Here is a 26,669-nt window from a genome sequence, read left to right as displayed (position 1 = left end):
CACACAGAAGCCGCCAGCGCCCCCCCTCTTCTCCCCCCCCTCCGCCACAGGAAACCTTGGCAACCGACAGGCTCAAGGGACAACGTGCTTCCGCCGCTCGGGTGTTGCTGCGAACAGCCTCCGGCCCCGCCCCCTCGACGCGAGCGCGGCTTGAACGGGTTCGGCTTGGAACGCAGAGGGGGCTGCATTGGTTCCGTTGTCTTCTGAGGCCTCATCTAATAAGGGGGATCTCCCCAAGCATATCTTAGCCAAGTTTTGGCCGTTGGAAGAGAGTGGCTGCCGCCTGCCTGCTGTGATACGCAACGAAAGGGAGATGAGGAAAAAGGCTGCTCTCTAGGCCCAGTGCTAGTGCGGCCAGCAAAACACATTATTATTATTATTATTATTATTATTATTACCCCAGCCACTCTGGGCGGCTCCCAATGAAATATTAAAAACATCAAACGTAAAAAAAAACTTCTCTAAACATAAAGGTAAAGGTAAAGGTACCCCTGCCCGTACGGGCCAGTCTTGACAGACTCTGGGGTTGTGCGCCCATCTCACTCAAGAGGCCAGGGGCCAGCGCTGTCCGGAGACACTTCCGGGTCACATGGCCAGCGTGACATCGCTGCTCTGGCGAGCCAGAGCCGCACACGGAAACGCCGTTTACCTTCCCGCTGGTAAGCGGTCCCTATTTATCTACTTGCACCCGGAGGTGCTTTCGAACTGCTAGGTTGGCAGGCGCTGGGACCGAGCAGCGGGAGCGCACCCCGCCGCAGGGATTCGAACCGCCGACCTTTCGATCGGCAAGCCCTAGGCGCTGAGGCTTTAACCCACAGCGCCACCTGCGTCCCCTTCTCTAAACATAAAATCCCCCAAAACAACTCAATATGTGGCAGCATTTAGGGTTCCAGCCATGCCTTTTTCTAGGATCCTTCATTCATCCCCTCCTCCCCCCCCCCGTAACTTGCTGAGGCTTCACTGGGCTTTTTTTGTGGGGGGGGGGTTCCCCAAGAGTATCCTGTACTTCTTAAAAGGTTGCGCTCCTCCAAAACTACGAAAACCTCTCCCTCTTGTGCCTAGATGGTGCCACTTCGGTAGTACAATGCGGGGGTTGACAGGCTTCTGGATTGCTGGATCTACTTTAGGAGAACCCCAAAATCTCCCACCCAGAGCAAGGTGGAAAAAACGCAGATAACAATCAAAAGAGAATGTATCTGAGGCACTTGTCTTTACCTGAACTGAAATCGCACTAAAGTCCACACATTGTTAACAGTCTTCATTTTAGCTACTGTTGTTAAATATTTGGGAGTCAGAAACCTTAGCTGATCTGCAAAGATGTTGGTAGTGGCAGAAAAGCAGCCATCACAAACATGGGTGGTTATGTGGGTAAATATTTAAATACGAATCGTAGAATATAAAAAAAGTTAACTGTTTGCATGCCCTGTCACTTTAATATTTTCCCATGCTTTTGAATCTATTGCCAAGGGAGTTTTCAAACCTGGCCAAACCCTGATCAACTAAGAAAAGCCAGGTTAACTCTGCGATGTTTCAACCTTGTCACTGTGTTCCATTGCCACTTGGCATATTAGACCATATTTACTTTAGCAATATCATTTGCTTGATGGCCTTGATCATTTGCTTTGTATGGCTGCTATACAAAATGCAATGTTGTGTAGTCTAGAAGTTGTAAAGCAATGATGTATCTACTTGTCAAATATTTCCTAGGTAGAATCCCAGACACCATAAAAATCATCTTTAATAACAGACAATATTTTATTGAACAGTTCTATTTACAATACAAAAACTTTAAAATGGAAACACTACTGTTGATTTATTGCAGTTTGATGGCTCAGTTTTAATTTGTATTCATATAAAATGCAAAATAAAATAATTTAACATTCAAGAAGGAAGCACAAATTTCCTTTCTTGGTGAATCTGTAATAGCTTTTACAAAGTAAGAGTCTCAAAATGCACACACTGCATTTAATCAAAGTGTTATACAGTACAAAATAAATAAAAAAAACCACCCCTTTTAAGTGTTTCATCTTACCCCTTGGTGTTAAACAAAGAGTATCGCCGAACCTTCTTGTTATACATGATCCGAACTATACAATTTATAGATGTTTAACGAATATGGCTAAATAACCAAAGTACCAGTGACCTTTCCCACAGATATCCTATTTCCAACTTTTTCTAGAAAACTGGTTGTAGAGGAAGGTTACCCAGAAAATAATACAGTTAGATTTTTACATATCCTTTAAAATGAACCAAATTTATATAGTAACAAACCTGTGAACGTCCTTTTTAAGTGTCTTTCAAATCCTAAAGAAACTGATCTGGAAAACACAGCCAACAGTTGGGTAGTTTAGAACCCTTTTAGGCACTAAGGGTTATTCTAAAAAATAAAGAACCACTGATAATCAGATATGTAACTGGGGGTCAGAATAAACAGAAATGCTTGAAAATAATAGTTTTCCCATATGATAGCATAGTTAAATACTGGGCATTCAATTAGAAAACATGGTCAGCTATGAAATCTGTATTTGTTACCCTAACTGGGGCAGGCGGAGATTGCCAATATTGCCACCAGCTGGTGAAACATAGAACACACGGCACTGTGATGTTTTCTAGCCCTTAAATCTTAAGACAAGAAGATAGTCATGAGTTCAGTAACACTTCCATGGCTGTGGGCATTCTTTTTCTCTTGACATTAGGGTAAGGAAGAGATGGAAAGGGACTAACACCTGTCACAGCACATTTCTCTGGGTAAACCCTTCACAACAACTATCTATTGTGCTGTCCCTTTTGGAGGTGGGGGGCATAAACAGCTGGAGAAATACAGTCCTGCGGACAGATAGATGGAACACCATCCATTAATAATTGTTCAATGGTTTTTCTTATTTCAGTTACTTAGAATGTAGTCTATCCATATATAACAGCTTTAAGCACACTAAGTTCAATTATTTGCCCCTAGGTGTTTGCATCTCAATAAATGTATCACTGTGTTATCTGAATTAGCAAATCTCCACTATCCAACAATCCTTGGGCCAAAATCTAAAACAAGGAAGACTGAACAGGATCATCGGGGGGGGGGATCCTCCCCATATGGTCCCGGCAGCTACAGTCTTTGTACATCTAAAGCTGGTTCTATGCTAACAAGAAAAGGGATCCCAATTATTTCCCAGAACAATCAAGAAGTTACACCAGGGGCATGGCAGGTGGTTGGTTGGTTGAAGTTCCCCATTCCCTGTATTAAGTTTAACAGTGGCAGCCTACAAACAGCCAAAACCTAAGATTGGGTTTTGTAACCTGAGCCCTACATCAGAAAGTTATCCTGAGCTCTTTTGCAACTGTGGGTTTGCTAGATTCTGGCCACTGTTTACGGCAAACTTATTCTTTAAAAGCCACACAGATTGAGTTTGCAATCTTGATTTTAAAGCATTCCTGTTTTAAGGTGCCTGAAATCCCAAATATTCAGATACCTGCCAGCAGACCCATCCTTTTTGCAATGCAATGGCATGCTGTCCTAGTACTAAAACATATCCAAAGCATTTGTGTGGTGGCATAGCAAAGATATCAGATAATAACTGAAAAGTACTGGTATATTCATTTTTAAAATTTCTTTTTAAAATGGTTTGATACAACAAGCAAAGTGAACTGAAAAGTAAACATTTAAGAGAAGGGTAATTTTTTCTTTTTTACAAAATGTTTCCTACAGCTATTTTGACTGATTTTCTACACTTTAGAAAATAATTCATCAACTTCAAAAAGGAAATCATTCCTGAGGAAGCCAAATTTTGAATACCCAATATATGGTGATATACAGAAAATAAACACAATTTCAAACTAAAGAGGTGTCCAAGATTGTTGTCCATATCCAAAAAATAAAACAAAACAGCAGAGCAGATAAAGTATCACAGCTACAATATCCACATAAACTGGAGAGGGAAAGCTCTGCAAAACCCAGTTGTCTTTTAAAGCAACTTGATTATATAGTGCATAATAATTTTATTTGTTTTAATATACTCAGTGTGATGCCACTGAAGCAGGTTTTTGAACAGCACTAATACTCTTCCATTCAAATATAGCAATGTAACTAGAAATAAATAAAAAAGCCAATACACACAAGTCCAGGACTACCTGAATATGAATACTATTGAAAACTGAAAGTGTCATGGCCATTAGTCATGATGGCTATATACCACGTCCAGAATCAAAGGCAACATGCTTCTGAATTCCCCCTGTTGAAAAACAACCTCTTGTGGACTCTTGCTATGTTCCTTGGTCATTATCTTAATTTTGACAGAAATCCACTGAATTAAATGCCATTTATGAGAACTTCCACTTTTAATATTCCAATGATAGGAAAAAATATTTACTAATCTAGTAATGGTATCAAGCAGATTCCAGCTAAATCACAGTTAAATTCCAAAATTTGTTAATGACTCCCATTTAATGTAAACTGCTAAACACTTATGAGTGCCAGGGTATACAGAAACAAAAAAAAAAAGTTATATTGGATCTCAAGTGGTAAAAAGCAGAGAACCCAGGTATGGCATTTGTGTAATGTGCTATGAGAGTTATTTCCGTGCAAAGTAATATTTTATAATTTATACATAACAGAAATCTGCTATTATAATCTGGATTATATTGGGATTGAATTTTGCTATTTTAGTATAGTCTAGAGTAGCTCTGACAGTGGACAGAATACAAACTAAGCCTTCTGCAAAACGGTTCCTTCAAAGACCTCTGATCCAGAGTTCTCACTGGCAGAAGGAAAAGTAGGCAATTGCTGCCAAGTTCAAGGTGTTGGTATTGACATACAAGTCCCTATGCAGCTCAGGACCAGGTTACTTGAGAAACTGCCTTATCTTACATACAGCCAGTAGATCAGAGTTCCTCCTACAACTTCCAAGGATTTCAGAAGCCTGCTCCACATTAACTCAGAGCAGAGCTCTTCTGTGAAATAGCATTCCTGTTGAGATATGACAGGTGGCCGCTATCTGCACTTACCAGAAACGGCTGAAGCCATTTTTGTTCCAGCAGGCTCTCCCAGCTGGGGCTTTGCCAAGAGGGTCCACCTGTTAGGGTTTTAGTATTTTCAGTATTTTCTGTTTTTGTGTTTTTGACTGCTTAAATTATTCTGTGTAAACCACTGAGATGGTGGTTTAGAAGGCAATTAGTAAGTGTAGATTAAGTAATACCTATGGCTCAACAAAAATCTGGATCCAAGTCAATAACCTCAAATGCATGCAAAGGTTAAACACATACTTTGGTGTCCAATACACTAAATGATAGTTTTAGTGTACAAGCATGTTTGTACACTATAATTCCATCCTCCCCCACCCCCCGGTTGGCCAGATTTGATTATGGAGGTTTTGTTTTTAACTCTGAAATACGCTTGTTTTATGGATGAGAAGAGGTAACTATGTGAACCTGATCAACAAGGTGAAATGCCTAAAACTGTGTTGATAACTCACACACCATCATTCAATGCTTTGAAACATACTCCACCCAAATAAATATCTCCAAAATATCTGTGGTTAGCAAAGTCTCTTGACATGTGACCTTTCATGAAATGAAAATTTGCATATTGATTTATTCAAGAAAATATTTGTTTGGATCTTATTTTGAATCTGAATGCTCTGTCTTTACATATACAATGTTATGAATGAGGTTGGTTAAAGCTTCACCTCTCAAGGCACAGTGCGAATTGTCCTTACAGGCATTCAGTTAGCTAAAGAAACAGTGAGTCCTAAAATTTTTACCACAAATTTTGTAAAGAAATACATTTCAATAATCTTTCAGAAAAAGCAACTGTTTCATAAAGATAATTATATCTTCCTATACTGATAACAATATGGGTATATTCGTTTAATTCCCTGCTCTTTCACCAAGAATGAAGTTATTTTGCCAAGTGCTTTTATTCCTAGGATTGACAATCTACTTTGAATCTTGTGGGACTCTAGAATAAATGTATCTTTTTAAAAAACAACAACCAAGTAGCTCATTTTATAGAGGAAACTGGTCTTTCAAGATATCAACCGTACCAACATAATAACTATACTTTTAATAAAAAAATCATTTTATATTCCAGGTCAAGTTCAGCTGCCTTCAATAGCATATGCATTTACTTTTAAGCCTCAAACTGCATGTATCCAACACTATACTTAAATAATTTTCACTTCGCCTGCATTCTTTATAGATGTCATCTATGGGTCAGGTATTGGGAAAAAAAAAAAAGGAAAGTTGGTGCATTTGAAAGAAGTTTAATTACTTGTGTTTTGAAATATTAGATTGAGACATGCTTCCATGTTTTGTATGCCTTAACATTTTTACCAGGATATGGCCATGTTCTGATCTTCTGTTACATTCACGAGTTCGCTTTCCAAAGTACAGTACAATGTAAGCCAAACGCCAATGCTAAGAATAATCAACCTCTACAAACAGATGAACTTTTAATTGACTGGGTTTTATGCATACGGACATTTAATAGAATGATTCAAAATAGCTGTTATAATATAGACAGGCTTCCTTTGACTGTGCACATCTGAAAGAGGCATGTACCACTTGTGTTTCTCCCTAGTTCCCACTCAGTATGTTACTGCACTTTGAACTTACTTACACTGGAACTTCTTGTAGGACCTTGTGGCTTCTAGATTACTGGTACTTTGGGGGCTTTAACACAGTTTTTCTGGACTCAAATTCTGCAGTTCCTACAGTCACTTAGATCTGACCCAAGTGAGCAAGATCATGATTTTCTTTAGTAACATCAGACTTCTTTATAATTAAGGCCAACAGGGGAAAGACAACTGATGCAGAATATTGTAGTGCTCCACCACATCACTCTTCACTGAGAAATCTTCTCACAACATTTGATCAGGCACCTGTGAACAAATATTACATTATTATGTTTACAGTATACACAATACAGTATTCTCTATTCTTGTTTTATACTGGAATTCAGCTACTTAACAAGTACGGAATACGGTCTTTAAAAAAGCACTCAAACTAACTTGCTTGCCTATGTTATATTCTAAATCTGACAGCTTATATTCAATTTTCTCTTGCATCTATCTACCCTAACATTTTGGATTCATTTCTCCTTAAATGTACTGCACTCATTTTCAATATTTGTCTGGCACTTGCTTGTTTCCACTGTATCTTGTCTAATGCTTTTATAACTATACATGGACCTAGTATTTCAAAACTTACTTTCATCATCTGAATCGAATCCAAAGAGTGTCCGACATTTCTTTTGTGCAAGGTGAAGCTCAAGTGCTTCTGAGTTACAGTAGGTGGTCAGGCATTTGCTGCATCTTAACCTTTCCGATTTGCTACTAGTTTTATCTTGTTCTGAATGGGTATCTACTTTTTCAGTCAAAGTTTTTCTACGTTTTGGCATGCTAATGTATCGCTCATCCAGGTAACTTGGTGGCAATGGTCTAACAAAAGGCTTTGTTAAAATTAAGCCATATGAAGTATTTTCTGTTATCAGATTTGGTTTGGAAGGCAACTGAGCAACACTGTTTGGTGGTGTATCAGGAGAGTTCTGTAAAACAGGCAGAACGGATCCATTTTCTGTCCTTGTTTTGTCTATCACACTTTCCGAATCAGTATCTAGGGATGCTGAAGAAGTCTGTTCCAGTTCACCATACCCATTGACTAGTTGGTCAGTAACATTACAGCTCTCTGAATTTGGCTCTACCGCAGGTATCTTTTGGTCTATCAAGTTCACCACTGTAGCAGTACCTTCACATGCATTTTCATTCCCATTCGGAATTACACTATTAATTTTCTTCTCACTCTGAATGTAAGTCTTTGGTTCTGTAGAATCTTTCCTCGCTTTCCATGTTGGAACTGGCAAGTCTATTACAGTCTCCTTTTTACTATTACTACTTTCTTTTTCCTGGATGCTACACTGGGATTCCAAAGTAGTATCTGAGAAAATGTTTTCATCAGCTTCTTCCGAAGGACCAGTTTTGTTGGAATAATGCTGAGCTTCATGCTCATACAGCAACGAAAGATCTTCAAAAAGTTTACCGCACTGTGCAAAGTTACACTGAGCTTTAAACTCACTGTGGCTTTTTATATGCTCCGCAAGTTCTGTGGATAGCTTAAATCTCTGATTACAGTTAAAGTGTAAACAAAAATAAACATTTGGATAAACATGCTGCTTTAGATGATCAATAAAATGTTGAGAATCAAAAAACTTTCTCTGACAGAAGCGACATTTTCCTTTATTAGACTTCATTATGTGTTCTTGCACCTTCAAATCAGAGGGGTGAGCTTTCCGGGCATGTTTATTCAGAAATCTTATCTTTTTAAAGACTCTAATACAGCCATTAGCAGGACACTTGAAGTTACCTGCTTGGTCCATAATGTCAGAGTCATTCTGAGGGCATAACACCCCATTTACTTTATGAAGTACAGGCAACTCTTTATTTAGGTTGCTATCACGTTCTGGAAATCCTCCCATGGTTTCTGGTTCAGGAGTATTATTTGAACAGCTATCACAACTACCATTTTCAATAATGGTACCCAGGCAACTATCATGATTTTCAGTTATATCAAATAGGAGTTCAGAATTCTGCATCTCCTGATTTGTATCCGGTATGATGACAACCTCTACTTTGCTGTCTTTGCAGCTTTCCGACTTCCCATTTTCAGTTGTGACACCTGTATCGGCACAGTTTGTTTCATTTACATTAGGGGTTTCCTGATCATGACAAGTAACAGCAAGGTGACGCCTTGTCATTTTCTTGATGTGATTCTTTAAGTGCTTGAGCATTATTCCTTTTTGCCTGAATTTCCTGCGACACATTACACAGGAAAAACTGCCTTTTTTCTGATGAGCTTGTGCATGCCTCACAATGTGACCACCAAGAAATTCCCTGTTACATAACACACAACGGTGCCTTGGTACATTGTGATCGACTTTAGATGAACTGAGAGTTATATGGTTTTTCTTGGAATTATCATGTGCTCCAGAAGGGCTATCATGCTCTAGTTCTGTATTGTTTTCATCAGCTATACAAGCTTGATCACCACGCAATCCTCGACGTGTCTTTGAAACATGTGCGGAAGAATGCCCTGGCGTAGTTTTATTCAAATCAACTGATGCTTTCTCCTTTAGCAGTGCTAAGCAGTTCTGCTTGATCATCAAGAAATTCCAGAACTCGGGATCAAAGAACAACCCCTTTTTCAAAATTGGAAGCAGCTCAAAACGCACACGATTCTGAACGGAACTGGTTTGATCATTGTACTCTTCATCCGCACATTTATACAGATGTTCAACTGTGCTATATGATTCCAAGGTGCGCTCAAGGAAAAAGACAGAAAGAGCACATATTCTGACAATCTCCAAGTCATTTGGCAAAAAGTGAGCAATGGTTTTATATATCAGACACTTCATTTTTGGATCATCACGGAGATCCAACTGGAGAGCACTTCCACATATCTCTACACAAATCTGCAGGCCTTCTTTGCCAACCTATGGAAAAGAAATGAGACAATATAACTTACCAATGTTTTCAAAACCGAGAACACAAAGACAATCCAATTTACTGGGATCCTTCTACATCTCATAATATTCTACAGCTATTTACAGATTATAATATACTGAACGGAGCAGGCATGAACATCCCTGCCAAATATGTTGTTTAAAAAAAGCTTCTGTTTAGCCCCAAAATATTATTTTTGCCATGTTACGTTCTTAACCAACAGTTATTGTTTTCTATTACACCATGACTATTATACCAAGCCTTCAATTGGAGTAGTCTTACATCAGGGGAAGGGCCAATGAAGTTGTCTTCCTTGATATGAGCTAGACTGATGGCCTGAGGCTACAGCAGCCTCCTATATACTCACACGACTGTTACAGATTTATAAAGGAGACCTCTGAAAGCACAAAGTTGCACCTCTGTATATTAGAAGGAAGTCATACTTCTGGTTGTACTTTCATGGTGATGTAAAAGTCAGGAAAAGACATATTTCCCTTATGGTGCAACACACAATCTCCAGATGCACATATAATGTATACATTTTAGTGAAGTATGTCTACATTATAGTGCAATGAAATGAGTAATACTTGATGGCATTAGTAACAATGGCAATATAGATAAGTAACACTGGAAGATTATTTTTTTTTAATGCATTTTTCTCGAATAAATTTACAGAATGCAAAAAACTAACAAGCTAGATGCAATAAAAACAATCTTCAAAGTTTCTGTTTAAACACCACTTGACCTTATGTCCCTATACAAACAAAGAACTACAAGTTTCAATAGTGGCACTGTGTACATTTCTGCTGCAAACTAAACCATGATTTCACAGTATGTTTTGGATCTTAACCAGGATTAAAATAGTGGTTAGCATTAATTATGATTAAGAGTTATGTCTGCAATGCTCCTATCTCAGATGCAGCATCTATAAACAATTTCCTGACATTTAAACTAAAAGTTCTATTATGCAACTGTACTCTGTGTACAATAATTATTCATAGCAGTGGTGGAATCTAGTATTTTTTTAAAAAAAAGAAGTTTGCAAGAAACAATAACTTACTTCATCCCTAATAACTTTCATGAAAGGGAATATAACTCTTATGTTTGTAGCTATCCTTAGGAGGTGGTAGCATTGCTCTACAAATACTTGTTTTGATGGATTAGATTTAAGCTGCAGTTTACTCCAAATAAAGATCAGGTCCCTATAAAACAGAAAGTGGTTTGTTAGCATGGAGCTCAAACAGCAATTCTGTAAGTGAAATATTTATAGAAGAGTAATTATGCTACTAAGAACACAGTAATTTACATATAACTCAGGATTATAAACGCAGACGCGCGCGCGCACACACACACACACACACACACACACAGAGAGAGAATATACAGTATATCCCATGCTCTAAGGGTATCTTCAACAGCAATTCAGAAAAGTGAAATCTTGACTATGTATTAGTTACAACTATAAGTTACACTTCTACTAGCCTTTAGTAGCAATATGAATCTACAACCTGCAGATATGTTACCATAACAGAATATTATGAGAGATAAAGTATTTACCATATGCAATACATCTCTCCCTTTTTGAGCTGTGGAATAAGGAATGATTCACAAAGGTACAAGGCTAAGGCAGTCTTCCCTTCCTTTGCAATGTTGCAGATGATTTCAGTGCCATTCTTGCAATCAGTCCTCAGCAAGTGCTATACAATCAAAATGAGATCCATTTGAGTAAGTCTAGTAACGTTAATGCTCACCATTTAACAGTAATTGGAATCCTCAAATTGCTGCTACTAGAGCAATTGCTGTCAAATATGAATGCCAATTTTATTTTGGGTTAGGATTGGGAGTGTTGCCTAGATTTTTATTTTAGAATGGAAGTATATTAAGACAGTTTCTATACAACATTTATTTGACCCTTATAAAAAGCTAGTTTGGCAATTTGATTTCAGTAAAATGCATCCCAAAAACACTCAGTAACAATGTTAAAAGGGATTTAAAAAATAACTTCATAATATTAACACATACAGAAACTTGTGATGGAAGTTTAGCAGTAAACTATAACTTGCTGTAAATTGATGTGTTTTTATTCAACCCTATGTAAAACTATTGATTGTAACAGAGTAAAAATTGCTACCTTATTAGTTTTGTAGCAGAGTGATTGAGAAAGATAGTATCAAGTATTATTTTAATTCCAGAATTAAATTTAAATTCCAGAATTATCTGTGTATAAGATGACTATTTAGAGAATTGAAGACCATGTTTTAGATTCATCACTGCCTGCGGCATACATTTTTTCTGCATCAACACTTTTTCTGAACAAGGTCTAACCACTGAGCCTCTTGGGATTGCCAATCGGAAGGTTGAAAGTTTGAATCCGCGCTAGGGGTGAACTCCTGTTGTTCTGTCCCAGCTTCTGCCAACGAAGCAGTGCAAAAACCTAGCAGTACGAGTAGATAAACAGGTACTACTGTGATGGGAAGGTAAATGGCATTTCCATGCACTCTGGCACTCGTCATGGTGTCCCGTTGCACCAGAAGCAGTTTAGTCATGCTAGCTACATAACATGGAAAGCTGTCTGCAGACTAACGCCGGCTTCCTCAGCCCGAAGTGAGATGAGGGCTGCACCCCATAGTTGCATTTGACTGGACTTAACCATCCAGGGGTCCTTTACCTTTAACCTTACATACAGTGCCACTGCTATGGGATTCTATTGAGAAGACTAACAATTAATACTGTTCCAGCCTAAAATGTTTTAAAACTGTTTTATGTTTTAAATAACATTAGTTGACACTATAAACCGTTAAAATGCTCACTCCCCCTCCCTCCACGCCACGAGAAAACATGGATCTCATCAGGAACTGCTTGCAATTTGGTCCCATCAATTTCGCCTCTCCATTCACTTATATATGCCCCCCATCACACCAACTATGGACATCCAGTTCTGGAGTAGGGGTAGTGCAATGCTAGCATTAGGATGGAAACAGCTTCTATTGCTCTTCAGAAATTATATTCTGTACAAAGTTTGATATTTAGTGCAGGAATTTGATTTTAAAACATCCTTGTTTTACCATTTGTCTACTTTGCTGTAATAGGAATTTTACAATTATCATCAAAACATTAAGCTATATTGTTAAGCACAAAAATGTATTGAACAGTACCTCCTGAAAAAGCTGGTCTTCCAGTGGTGACATATAAAGACACATGAAAAATGCTTGATGGAAGTAAAGGTCTTTACTAATATCTGGATGATTCATGCAAGATTTGATTAGAGCCATTGCCTCTGGGATGCGTTCACAGGCAATAAGGTATCTGGCACGCAATTCAAAGAACAGAGGGTTTTCAGAGCTTAAATATTTGTTAACTGGTAAAAAGAAATGAAAAAAACCAGTTAGAGTACAAAAATCTTAAATGCAACATAGGTTAAACAAAAAGTTCTATTTTATAAAGATGTAAGGTAAGAGCTTCTGTTAAAGTTAACAAATTTTGCTAGGTCAACCTCCCAACAAATTGCTTTGGGTATTTATGAATTGCATATGTTGTTGTGTAAATCTGGTTATATTATACTGTATTTTTACCTGTACTTTATGTTCTAAGTATGTTGGAGGCCTTTTTTTCTGTAACAAACTAACAAATTTAATAAAAAAAATTGGTAAAATATCTAGATTAATAATAGAATGAGGTCAGTTAGGTGTCAGCTACTTTAGAAATCAGTATAAAAATTCTTACATTAACAAGAAATAGCATATCACCTCCACTGCCACATGCCTCTTTCATATTAACTCAGCCCCAGTGACTGTTTAATGACAACTGTAAGCCTTTTACTTCACTATTCTTCATTACAATTGCATTTCAAACTCCTATACAAGCAAATGTTTCACAATTGACTGAGGGGAAGATTTGTATAGACAATTGGGGGAAATGCATAGAGTTGTTCTTTGAACTCTTTGCTCATCAGGAGCAATACACAGAAATTGAAAGCTCCACATGTATAAGCGGCCAATAGGGCAAGACTAGTGTGCTCATATTAAGAATAACACAGGCCATTTATTCCACCCGTGTCTTTTAATTTCCATGGCAATTCATTTTATTCTGTTAATGTGATTTTATGGGGTGTTCTTTTTTCTTTCTTTTCCATAACTGTCAGCTGCCCTGGGAATAATGATACAGCAGGAAGAAAGAGAAATTCCGTTTTGGGGGGAAAATTAATGAAATTATAAATGTCAATTCTACCCCGCTATCCCCAGTATAAAATGAGTGACAGACAACCTGCAAATGAAGTTACATAAAATTATAAGCAGATATCGTGATTTAGGACATATCTCTGTGGTATTATTTTGGTCTATTTATGGAAAAAAAGCTTAGTACCCAACTCCTGAGAAACTGGCTTTGCTTTAAGGACATCTTGTAATATAGGATCTTCCCAAGGCCCTCCATCTCTGATAATTCGAGTCACCAACTCCAAGTTAACGCTTCCGTATCTGCTCAAGAGGTTCTGACATTCCTAAAATGGATACAAATATTTCTTTAATACATCAAGTGGACTGAGCTTTGTTTGTCTTTTCATAAATAAATTGCATAATTTAATATAATTCCATATACACACAGGGTAAAATACATATAAAGCATTTATTCTTGTTTAGCTTATGTCATGAGTTAAGGGCAACCTTTTCCGTTGTTTACATTTGTATTTTCAAAGTTTAAAATATTTTTTTTTAAAAAATGAAGATAACAGAGATATCTTGACTAGGTGGGAGGGAAGTCAGAGTGCTGGCCAGTAATGTGTTCAGGTTACCCTTCTCAATGCACCTTGTCTAGCTCTCTCAAGCTTTCCTTCCCCAACACCTCCAGCAGCACACAAATATATCACAGAGACTTCTGCAACATTCTCTCATTGCTTCACAGGGTGAAGGCTGAGATGGCAGTGGCAATGCTGGGAGGCAAGCCCAAAGTGCTCAGTGTTCTTGGTGAGTGAAAAGGCTACAAGAAAGACAACAGACAATGGTATTGGCCTGGCAAAAAGCTGTGTGACTCTCAGGCTTACTTCCAATTGACAGCTCGCAGTAAGCACCTTGTCATTTAGCACTAAAAAGTTGTTTTCTACTTTCCCAGTGTGCCTGTGAGGACAAGACACTGTAAATGTGGGATCCAAAGTCACAGGCTGAAAAAAGTTGGCCATCCTTGTCCTAGGGAAGTTTAGCATAAAAAGCTAATCTTACTGATCTTAGCATAAAATATTTACCAGTGATCTCATTTCTCAATTTTAAGGTTTTTCAAAGCAGGAGCCTACTTTTTGCTTACTGAGTCTCTGTCACATACTCTGAAAACTGTAATAATAGCCTTTCCTCAAATGTATGAACAATAAATTACCTGGATTGAGCCCAGCATATCTTTTAAAGGATCTTCATAGAATTCATCCTTTCCAAAGAACAGCAGCAATTCAAAAAAACTCCTAAAAATCAAAGCAATTAGGAATCAAAAACGAGGCAAAAAATGAAGACATATTTAGTTCACAAGTTTTAAGCGCAGAATTTTAAACTAAGCACCAATGTAACACTAGCCCCTGTGGGCTTTATATCAAAGAAGCACCCTGAATTGCATCAGAACACATGAGGAAGCCACTGAAGATACTAGAGCACTAGCATATGTTCTCACTTATGTATCACGAAGATGAAACTTGTGTGACTGAGATAGGAAGGGACTGGGAACCTGTGGCTGTCCAGAAGCTCCTGAATTCCAACTCCTGCCAGCAAGAATGTTCAATGGTTGTGGATGACAAGAATTGTAGTTCAGCAGCATCTGGACGGCCACAGAATCCCCATTTCTGCTATGAAGTCAGCATTAATTCTGACTATCCCTTCCCTCATATTGCACATGGCTTGCCAGTCAGTATTAATTCAGTCCTATCAGTATTCAACTTCATAATGGCTACGCAGTGGGCAATCCTCAAGACTGTGGAACCTAAGAGGAGAGAGAGCAAGTCAACTCCAGCTTCCTGGATAATCTAACCTAATGATCCCAAATGCATGTGGTATTATGAGAAGCAACCCTTATAGGAATCTGCAAGGGAAGTTCCATACATGTTTCACTATCCATTCTGGCCTTCCTGCCAAAAATACAAGTAACTTTTTTTACAAGCCTCTGCTAAGGCATTCGTGACACAAACAGTACCTCAAACAAAAGTGCTGATTATTTTATCCACAGGCAAAATTTAAAGGCATAAATGAACACTTCTGGAAGCCAAAATTCTTCCTCAAAACCAGACACAGGCAAACTCAGCCCGCCAGATGTTTTGGGACTATAACTCCCATCATCCCTAGCTAACAGGACCAGTGGTCAAGGATGATGGGAATTGTACTCTCAAAACATCTGGAGGGCCGAGTTTGCCTATGCCTGCTCAAAACCTTCAAGCTGGGGATTTCCGTGTAAATGCCAGGGTTATCTCCACCCCTACGCTGCTTTAAAGTTGGGAGGAAGGCTGGCAGCTTGATACATTCTTCAGAGGGCCGTGTCGTATTTGCTGTGGTGAACAAAAGTACTGAAGCATTATTGTAAAAATACGGAAATTTAGCTAAGGTATAGAACACTTAGAGAAACTACATCAATATTGACTAACTACAGATTTGGGCTTTTTAATTTGCAGTGCCTAAGGAAGAGACTGGTGATTCCAGCCAGCAACTAGCCAAGTGTCTCCTAGTCTTCCCTTGTCAAGGAAAACCTTTCCCACACCCAGTACATACTCTGCACTGGCAGCTGATACTGGCTGATATGTATCAAAAAGAGACAAGATTGAGCTTTCAGTATTTCAAAACATACTGTACGGGATCTTGTGACTCACAAGTCAAACTGAACACAACTATTATTTGACAGAGGTGGCAGACGTGAGGCAGACAGGGGATTAAAAATAAAAGGTATTTCAATCTGATCACAGATTATTTTGATCATCATTTTTAAAAAAATGCTCAAAGCAGGTTTATCAAGTGCTTGAGCTGGTTTCCAATTTAAAATAAGCAAACATCCTAATATGGCATATCAACAATTAAGCTTCTTTTAAAAATAGTAATAACACCATCTCATCTAAAACTAGCTTTTCTATGAAATGTTCAGCTCTGTTTCACATCTTAAATTCACAAGGGAAAATCCACACCCTCCCCAAATCTATCATAGAGCTAGATTAATTCAGTGTTTCCCAACCTTGTGCCTCCAGCTGTTTTTGGACTACAATTCCCATCATCCCTTGCCACTGGTCTTGCTAGTCAGGGATGATGGGAGTTGTAGTTCAAAAACAGCTGGAGGCACAAGGTTGGGAAACACTGGATTAATTAACATGTGGAAAATGAGAACTATCACCCAATAATATATATAGGCTAATCCCAGCCTTACATGTGAACACACAGGAGGATATTGTTAGTTACAAACTGAAACTTGTGAAATGGTTATGACAGCAACCATTGATTTTTGCATAGTGGGGGGGGGGGGGAATGAGAGATTAATCTTCTTCACAACACTTAACTCAGAAAATACACAGCTGTCATTGACTATGCGTTTCTCAAGTGATGAATTATCCAGAAAACTAGGACAGAAATAGGAGAAACAAATATTTTGCTTTGACATGTTCTGCTGAAGTTGTTCTGTTTCTATTTTCCCAAGCATTTTTATTAACCAGTTGTACAGGTTTGCTGAGGCCTCAAACTATTCTTTATGGTTTCATTATATATTTTATGATATAGTTTAGCCCTTTTACTTGTTCACAATGCTGGAATCTTACAGGATGAAAAGTGAAATAATAATACTTACAAGGCTAAGCTACTCAGCACATACTGCACGTGCTCACAATCAGTTGGGAATGATACACAAGCAGATGTGAAACAACAGAGCGCTGTCTGAAGCACTTGAAGCTGTGGCAGAGGGACCTGCCATCTTCCAGCATAGTCTTCCACAACCTATTGGCAGGGGAAAAGGGAAAAAAGAGTACAAATTAAATATGGTCAAAATTAGAACAAAGAGGAATCCTAACAAGTTGCAAAGCCACGGGGATCTCTTTTGTAATACAGTAGTACCTCGGGTTACATACGCTTCGGGTTACATACGCTTCAGATTACAGACTTCGCTAACCCAGAAATAGTACCTCGGGTTAAGAACTTTGCTTCAGGATGAGAACAGAAATCGTGCTCCGACGGCGCAGCAGCAGCGGGAGGCCCCATTAGCTAAAGTGGTGCTTCAGGTTAAGAACAGTTTCAGGTTAAGAACGGACCTCCAGAACAAATTAAGTATGTAACCAGAGGTACCACTGTATTTGGCAAATGGGCAATCCACTCTCAGGGTCAATAAAATTGCTACCAAAATTTACAACAATTTGAGACAGGACAGGAACTCTGATAAACAAGAACTAGATCTGGATGAAACTGAGGACTGCTAACACAGGCACAATATAAACAAGTGTGCCTACATACACAGAAAAACTACTGGGGCTAGGGGCCCAACAACTATTTGTCCTGACTTTTTTTACTTTTGAAATGTTTCATTATCCATCTCAGTGATGGGCTGGAATTCTTTCACCAAATAGCATTACTGTATTTATTTTTTAAATATGTATCTGATATAAACACACCTCACTGCATCCATCCTCTCCATAATTCAGAAAGAGCTAACAAGCAAGATATAGCGAAGAAATAGAAAATAAAGGGTAGTATGAAGAGAAAACAAAGCAAAAGAAGGAACGAAGAGTGAGAAGTAGACCACCACCAACCTAATGGATATGTGTGGGCTTCAATGCTGATCAAATATAATATTAACAAATTATCTTTTGAAAAACTGCACTTAGAAATCTCATTTTACCTGTCGGCAGGTAACCATTCCTTAGGAAGGAATGGTTATTTGGGGCTCTTTGTTTTGAGCAAGCTGGTGTGTGCTCTTGCCAGGGAGAGGGAACAAAGGTGCTTGCAGGCATTTAGTAACAAGCAGTTCTTCCACACATCCTCCAACAAGACTGATGGGCTAATAAAGACAGGAGGGGTGGTTGGAGGGGGGATGAGAATGAATACTTGAAGGGAGGGCAGTGGGGTGGCCTGCTAGAGATCATCAACATGAAGTGACCATCATTGCATAAGGCAACTCCTCCCATTCAGTTTTTACCACTTTGAATATTTTACTAACCAGGTCTAGTGATGAGGAGGGTATTCAGCATCAAGTATATATTGCAGAAGCTGCACAACTTGTTCAAATAATATTTAAAGCAGTATTTAAATGAATATGTTGAGTGTGCCTTGCATTTGCAAACACAATGGAATATGCAACATATTAACTACAGAGGGGACAGAATCTGTGTTTGCATGTAGATTATGAGGTTGAATCAACTGTGTTCATTCATTTATTTTAATAAAAACATTAAATATGCTTGGTGGCATAGAAAAGTTCAGCAGACATTTAAAGATTAAAGTCTGCTGAAACTTTACTGGCATTGCTTTCCATAGGACAGGGCCAATAACATTAAAGGCTTGTTTTCTCATTGCTGTCAAATGAGCCTCGCCAATCCCGGGGACAACCAATGAAGCTTCACACAGTGAAGAGGTTGATTTATATCCCATTTCCATTTTTTCCCATAGGCTTTTTTGCTGGATAGGGTTAAATTGATCCAAATCTGTTAGTAAAAATTAAGCATATATGTTTTTAACATAAATAGATGTCAAGCATGAGATGCATTTTCTCCAGAAACAACAATACTGCAGTAATTTATAATTCTTTTTAACATAGCCATACTAGCTGCAGCAGCTGTAATCCTAGTACATTTCCGAGCACAATTCAAAGTGGTGGTGCTGACCTTTAAAGCCCTAAATGGCATCGGGCCCAGTATACCTGAAGGAGTGTCTCCACCCCCATCATTCAGGCCAGACACTGAGGTCCAACACCAAGGGCCTTCTGGTGGTTCCCTCACTGCAAGAAGCAAAGTTACAGGGAACCAGGCAGAGGGCCTTCTCAGTAGTGGTGCCTGTCCTGTGGAACGCCCTCCCATCAGATGTCAAAGAAATTAACAACTACAGTCATACCTCATGTTGCGTCCACTTCAGGTTACATGTTTTCATGTTGCGTCCTGCGGCAACCAGGAAGTACCAGAATGGGTTACTTCCGGGTTTCGCCGCTCGCACATGCAAAGAAGCACTAAATAGCGCTGTGCGCGGGCGCAGACGCGGCACTTTGGTTTGCGTCAGTTCCGTGTCACAGATGGGCCTCTGAAACGGATACCATCCGTAACACGAGGTTCCACTGTATCTGAGGATTAGAAGACATCTGAAGGCAGCACTGTTTAGGGAAGTTTTCAATGACTGGTGTTTTAAAGTACTTTTAATCTTTTGTTGGAAGCCGCCCAGAGTGGCTGGGGAAATGCAGCCAGATGGACGGGGTATAAATAATAGATCATCATCATCATCATCATCATCAATGGGAATGGTTGAAATGACACTTGTTACCCCCACCAATATCACTTAGGAATTCGGATAGAAGAGAGATGATTTCATGATAACAGGTAACAAACTACCAGGTACAGTGGTACGTCTGGTTACAAACTTAATCCGTTCTGGAGGTCCGTTTGCAACCCAAAACCGTTCTTAACATGAGACACACTTTCACTAATGGCACCTCCTGCTGCTGCTGCGCTGCCAGCGTGCGACTTCCGCTTGCATCCTGGGGCAAAGTTCACAACCAGGAGCATCTACTTCTGGGTTAGTGGAAGCATTCGTAAGGAGGGTAGTACATAACACAAGGTTCCACTGTATAAGTCATCTGGCATCAGATACATATATACATAATTGTCAGAGCTGCCTCTAGGTCCCAGCTCACAGAGGACCAACGCTAGGCTGTAGTAATGTACAAAAGTCTTTATTGAAGTTCAGTTTCCATTTCAAAGCCACAGCGTGCAGCCCTACGTCTTAAACCCTAGATCAGCGAAGTCCCGTCTGAGTCTCCTCCCCTATGACACCAGTTTAAGATCCTAGCCCTGCTCCACCTTTTACGCTGCTCTCTCCTCCTCTGGGTCCTCCTGCCCGCTGGGGCATTGCCCTTTCTGGACTCTTCCGACGCTGAGTCGCTTAGCTCCTCCCTCTCCCTCCGGCGGGCTTTAGGACCCGGTTCCCAATCCTCATTCTCTGCTGTCCCGCGCTCCTGTACATTTGAACTTGCCTCTTGCGCCAGCCCAGTGACCTTTCTCCTAACCGTTACACTACTTCGGTCACTGCTTCCCTCTTCCGGGACACTGGCCGGATCTGACCTCTCCTTCGTTGTCCGACTTTCTGATGGAGGCGTGGTCAGCCCTGCCTTATCTTCTCTCCCTGGTGGGGAATGCACTGGCCCCGATCCTTGGGACTCTTCCCCCCCACTCTGCTCTGGTGGGGAAGCTGGTCCTGATTTCCAGCTACTGCTCTGGGAGTCCCTGCTGCCCCCTTGCTCCTGGGGCATTCCCCTTGGGAACCCCCTACCCCTGGCCACTGGCGCCCCCTTCTGTGAATCTTCCGATTCGCTGGAGAGGCTCATGGAATCCCTCGGTCCACTGTCCTCTTCTCCTACGCTCCCCTCGGATTCTTCCCCTTCGCTCTCCATCTCCTCTCTTCCCTGTGCCTCTGCTCCTGAGCCCCTGACAATAATTTTATTTGTATGCTGCCTTTCCATAGTTAAAACCATGCTCACAGCAGCTTACAACATAAAAAAAAATAAAAAGTACACAATCAGATTAAACCATTTCCACATAAATCATAATATGATCTAAAATAAGGTACAAAAAATATATTAAAAACTGCAGCAACCCCACCCCCAACAAAACCCCTAAACCAGGCATGGCTAAACTTGGCCCTCCAGATGTTTTGGGACAACATCATCCCTAGCTAACAGGACCAGTAGTCAGGGATGATGAGGACTGTAGTCCCAAAACATCTGGATGGCCAAGTTTGGCCATGCCTGCCCTAAACAACACCCCAACCCAAGAGTCTGCTCAGTAGCCTCAGGGCCCTTCCCTCCCAGGCTAGGTGGGAAAAGGCCTGCAAGGCAGAGAGCAGGTCTTCTAGGACTCACAGCCAAGAAGGTCCAGCTGTTAAAGAACTAGCTGTTTTACTTGTAGCACATTATCTAAATATCAGCACCCAAAACCAGCTTACACTTCAACTGCACATCTTGAAGTAGTCCTTTGGTCACAGTGGTTTACCTACCTGTAAAGAGCTGAAGGCTACCCTGTGACATTTCTAGCATGGTATACTATTTTAAAAAAGCTTAATGTTTTCTCTTTTATATTTCCTCACTCAGTCTAGAATAGGCTAGATTTACTCTGAGATAAAATTTGCAATTCAAAGTTACTCTATTGCATATACACATAATTATATGCTATGGAGAAAATGTAAAAATGCAAGGTATTTTGAACCAACAACAATAAGCAAGAGCAAAGATATTAAAGTTATGCTCTTACAGATTATCAGCCAGTTAAACAATGTACGAAGAAGTAGGAGAAATGTTTACAGCCAAGGTGGGAAACGTGTGGGCTGGAATCCAAATCCTACAAACCTGAGCTGGAATGGCCAATAGGGATGGTAGGATGTGTAGTCCAGCAACATCTGCAGAACTACAGTGGTGCTCCGCAAGACGAATGCCTCGCAAGATGAAAAACTCGCTAGACGAAAGAGTTTTCCGTCTTTTGAGGTGCTTCGCAAGACGAATTTCCCTATAGGCTTGCTTCGCAAGACAAAACGTCTTGCGAGTTTCTTGCGAGTTTTTTCCCTTTCCCCACCCCCTTTTTCTAAGCCGCTAATAGCCGCTAATCCGCTAATAGCCGTGCTTCGCAAGACGAAAAAACCGCAAGACGAAGAGACTCGCGGAATGGATTAATTTCGTCTTGCGAGGCACCACTGTACTTGTTTTATGATTTACAAGTTTAACAATGAATGCACCTTTCACTGTGAAAGCAAAGAACACATTGTAGCAGTATTTAAAAGTCAAGGAACACAGGAAGAAGCCAGTAGCCTGGTCCCATGATAGCTGCAGAGCAGGGGAAGCCCCTTTCTGTATGATCAGCATGGGAACACAAGATACTAACTAGCTTTTTATCAGTTATGCTAGTGAAAGACTTATTTTTCTCCTCAGACAGCATGGAAACCAATAAGACTGGCTGAGGGGGAACAAAATTACATGCACACCTTCCTGGTGAGTTATTAAACACAACGCTGTTTAAAATGCCCTTTTAACTCTTGGTCTTCAGAAGTTATGTAAAAGACTCAGCATCTACTGAGAAATGAGACAAGCAGTGCAATTCTACCAAATCCCACTGTGTTCAGTAGGACTTGCCTGTTGATAAGTATGCACAGGATTGCAGTCAGAATCTTGTATATGAAAACAGGATAGTATTGCTAAGATGCTGCAAAAATATAGTCAGCTCTCTAGCCAAAGGGAGTAGTTGATGAAAATAAGAAATCTTGTAAGTAGCAGCTAAGTTCACTATTCCTATAAAGGCCTACCTCAAATTTCAGAACTCAGAGCTTGCAAGGTAAATGAGCACCTGCCATAAAGTACTTACCATCAAGGAAATAATTTAGTAGAATAATATTAATCAGATTATGTTCATGTAAACTGAAATGCCCAAAGACTAAAACCCAGCTCCAAACTTGGATCCCGACATGTGTTATGCATATCCTCTACCTACAAACATTACTAACTGAACAGGTGTGTTACTCAACATCAAATTGCAAAATCAATGTCAAAGTTAGGAACACCCGTTGCTTACGCATAAACTAGTTATGACAACTAAATCCTCCAGTCCCATATGATAAGGAATAGGAATTGTAGCCATGAAAAAGCACAGCTTCCTTTAGCTCTGTTTCACTATTGCTTTCTTGTAATAACACTGTCTCCTTCTTCCAGTTTAAGGTATCAATTTTCTTAAGGTTTTTTTTTTATATTAAAAAAACTTGACTGCAAGGTACTGCTTGTCAATACACATATATGACCGTCAGACTCACACAAGTTAATAGCAATACACTTTTCCATATCAAGCACACAGCAATGTATGTGTTATTGGAATTTATTAAAATTGTCATTTTATACTAGCTACTTTACCCTGAGCATCCAATTGTGGAAATTTATAGTAATAATTCAGTAACTTTGTATATCATTTTAAAACCACTCTACACCAGTCAGGAACATATTCACAGGGTTGTACACAATGAGTGCACAAATGAATTTACAACACTGCCTGGCCGAAGCAGCTAGCAAGGCCTTCCATACCTAAGCCTCCTCACACCAGAGACAGAGAAAAATACAGCTTACAAGGCAAGACAGATCCTTTATGAGAAAAGAGCCAAGGAAACAGTGACAGTGGAAAGGCACAACACTACCTGGTTTAAACAGAAAATGGAGGATATGAGGCCAATAAAAAAATAGAAAGGCAGGTTAAGTAGATTTCCATTCCAGCCCTAAACACACTGATTTGGAAGTCTAAATGTTTATCAATGAAGACTGTTTAAAACTGCAAGTTTTACCATGCCAACCAGATTTTTCACCAACTAACATAGCACTGTAAGTGTGGAATAGATGAACTCTCAGTGCATAGAATCTACATGTTTGAAAGAATGGGGAATGAGAGAGAAACAAAGACTGGGCCATTCACAGTCCTATTAAATCTAGTTTTTAAAAATCAAAAGCTGTGATGAAAGGATTACAGAAAGGATTCTTTAAAAGGTATCAGCACACAAGATGTAGCTAGCTAGAGATTTGCAAGTTAGTTTCTATCAGCAGCCTTCCTCCAAAGCATAGCATTTTATACACTGGCATTTTTTTCTGTCTGCATGCTGTTAGGGGAGGGGAGAGAGAAGCACCTAGCATATAGTCACAGTTGTGCGCTTCTGCCTGTTCTTGTCACTACACCACAATCAAAAGTGCCTAACACAGGTTACAAAGCTATGGTGTTTACAATAATCTACTACTCAAGCATTTGATATACTATTTATATAAAACGCATGGCCAACATGAAATCAAAGCTATCTTCTGATTACCTTTGCATTAACAACCCAATATGAACATTAAAATTCAATGAGTTCACTTACTTCCAGGTAAGTGGGTAACAGGAGTCCATCCCAAATAATTTAAATACAAAATAAGAATAGCAAAAATTGTTTTTTATTTGGCCACCAAGTCAATACATTGTCATCCAATCAATTTTGAATTGCTGTTGCCTTATATACAAGCAACCTACAAAAAAGCAAACAATGCAGCAATGACATTTAGCTGTCATTTATCATCTTTAGGCTGTTGAAACTGCTTTAAAAATGTTCCAAACCTGGTAAATAGTTGAACAGCAAGTGTTTCAAAATTAAGCAAATAATTCATTAGAACAATTGACTCCCGGAGGGGAAAAAAACCCTGATTGATTCCAATGAGCATAAACACCTGCAAGTAAGTTTCGCTAAATAGAGTGAACTTCACCTCAAGCACGCATTGCACAGGACTGTTAGTGTCATAAGATACCTTGTAGAAATAGCAGCCGAGTGATGTTTCAAATAATACGAACCAAGCAGTTGATTAATAAAACAAGACCACTCAACCAACCTCCTCCTCTTCCTCCTCCTTTTCCACAGGGAACAAAAGCCTTCAGGGACAGCTACCCCCTCCTAACAAACAGCACCAGCAACGCAAACTAGTTTGCCACCAGCCATTTTCCTCGGAGCGCATTTTTCTTTCTCCCGTGGCAAGGAAGCCTTATTATTATTATTATTATTATTATTATTATTATTATTATTATTAAAAGATAGGAAGGACAGGCCAGGAAAGACTTTCAGCGGAGGAGAACAAACCTGTCTGTCTGTCTCCTCCTGCTCCTTTTTGCCTCTTGCAAACAACTCGCACCCCCTCCGCCAAGCTTTGACCTCACGGGGACCCCCGCGCGCCACCCGGGCAACTAACTATGTAACTGCCCGATGGGCGGGCGGGCGGAGAGGGCGGGGAGAGAAGCTCCCTCCCAGCACCCCCACCGCGACAGCGCCAGGAAGGGAGGGGGGGAATGAAAAGGTCAGGCCGAGCTCCACTCTTGACACCCCACACAAATCACTGTTCCCTCTCACAATAAAAGAAGGGAGGGCCAACCCCGAGCTCGTGAACCTCGCTATTCCCTGATCTGAGGGGAGACTAGAGGAATGGGAGAGAAAATGAAGGAGCTTCCCAAGCGCCCGGTCGTCGCCCGTGAGGGGTGGGGGGAGCGAACAGGGGCCCAGAGAAGGGCGCCTCGCTTGGGCCGAGAAAGGGACCCTCAGCGTCGCCCCCTCCGGCGGTTGGTCCGCCCCCGCGAAGCGCCTCCAAGAGAACCACCCGCAGGGGACCCGCCGCCGAGCAGGTTTCCTCCCCGGCCGCCCCTGTCCTTCTGTCCGTCTCCCCAGCCCACCCCCACCCTGCAAGGTGTCAGCCGCCAGGGGGCGGGGCCAGCGCCTCACCTGGCAGAAGCGGTAGCAATAATACTGGCTGCTCAAGGCCGGGGACAAGCCGGTGGGAAGCCGCGGCCCGGCAATGGCCTCGAGTTCCTCGCCGAGCCTCTCTGACTCCTGATCGCTCTCGTCTTCCGCCATGCTGCTCCGGCCGCCCTGCGCGTACCGAGCTCCTCCAGCTCCCCTCCCCTGTGCTCCCGATCCGCCGGATGGCCCGCCCCCTGTCGCGGCGTTCCTCAATTCCGGCACCACCCCCCACAGGCCGTCCTTACTGGCGAGCTCGCTTGTCAATCAGCCGCCACGGGCCCCCGCAACCTCCGACCCTCCGGCCGTTTAATTTCGGCACAGCTCCGGCTCTCCGGCTCCTGATTGGGAAACGCGCCTCCCTATCCGCGGCTGAACTTTCAGACCCACATTTTGATTGGCGGGAGGCCCTATCGATCAACCCCCTCCCCCCCTCCTAAGCTCCTCCTATGCCCTCGGCGATTGGGCCCGCATTTCATCCTTCAAAGTAAACAATCTCCGCCTCCTCCCTTGTGAGTGGGCCGCGGCATCCCCCCTCGACTTCCGCCTTCTCTCCTCAGCGACTGGCGCGAGCCCCTGCCACTCTCCTCGTCGCGAGGCGCATAGAACGCCGTTCGCTCCTCCCTCCTCTCGCATGGGCGTTCTCCCTTTTTCCGACGCCGTGATTGGCGGCGGTGTTGCTAGGGGGGGTAAGTCCCGCCCCCTTGGGCTGAGCCGGAGA

General features: G+C 40.8%; 1 protein-coding gene across 3 annotated transcripts; it reads right to left on the bottom strand.

Annotated features, from left to right (window-relative positions):
* Positions 1-6,235: 6,235 nt before the first annotated feature.
* Positions 6,236-26,129, bottom strand: ZNF654 (zinc finger protein 654). 3 transcript variants are annotated; one of them, XM_079974352.1, is made up of 9 exons: positions 25,934-26,129; positions 17,277-17,422; positions 14,850-14,931; positions 13,848-13,983; positions 12,641-12,843; positions 11,043-11,182; positions 10,546-10,687; positions 7,179-9,475; positions 6,236-6,847 (listed from the first exon to the last, which is right to left on the bottom strand). In XM_079974352.1, exons 1-8 carry the CDS (start codon positions 26,063-26,065, stop codon positions 7,187-7,189), a joined length of 3,270 nt encoding a protein of 1,089 aa, XP_079830478.1. In that variant the 5' UTR covers positions 26,066-26,129; the 3' UTR covers positions 6,236-6,847; positions 7,179-7,186. The 3 variants fall into 3 exon arrangements, with proteins under 3 accessions (XP_079830478.1, XP_079830479.1, XP_079830480.1); XM_079974353.1 differs by having other exon boundaries at positions 6,236-6,869; positions 7,198-9,475; XM_079974354.1 differs by lacking the exon at positions 25,934-26,129 and having other exon boundaries at positions 14,850-14,928; positions 17,273-17,315.
* Positions 26,130-26,669: the final 540 nt, after the last annotated feature.

Source organism: Podarcis cretensis (genome assembly GCF_951804945.1).
Source record: "Podarcis cretensis genome assembly, chromosome: 4".
NCBI classification, from domain to species: domain Eukaryota; kingdom Metazoa; phylum Chordata; class Lepidosauria; order Squamata; family Lacertidae; genus Podarcis; species Podarcis cretensis.
Note: the sequence above shows the minus strand (reverse complement) of the source record. Positions and strands in the feature narration are given on the sequence as shown.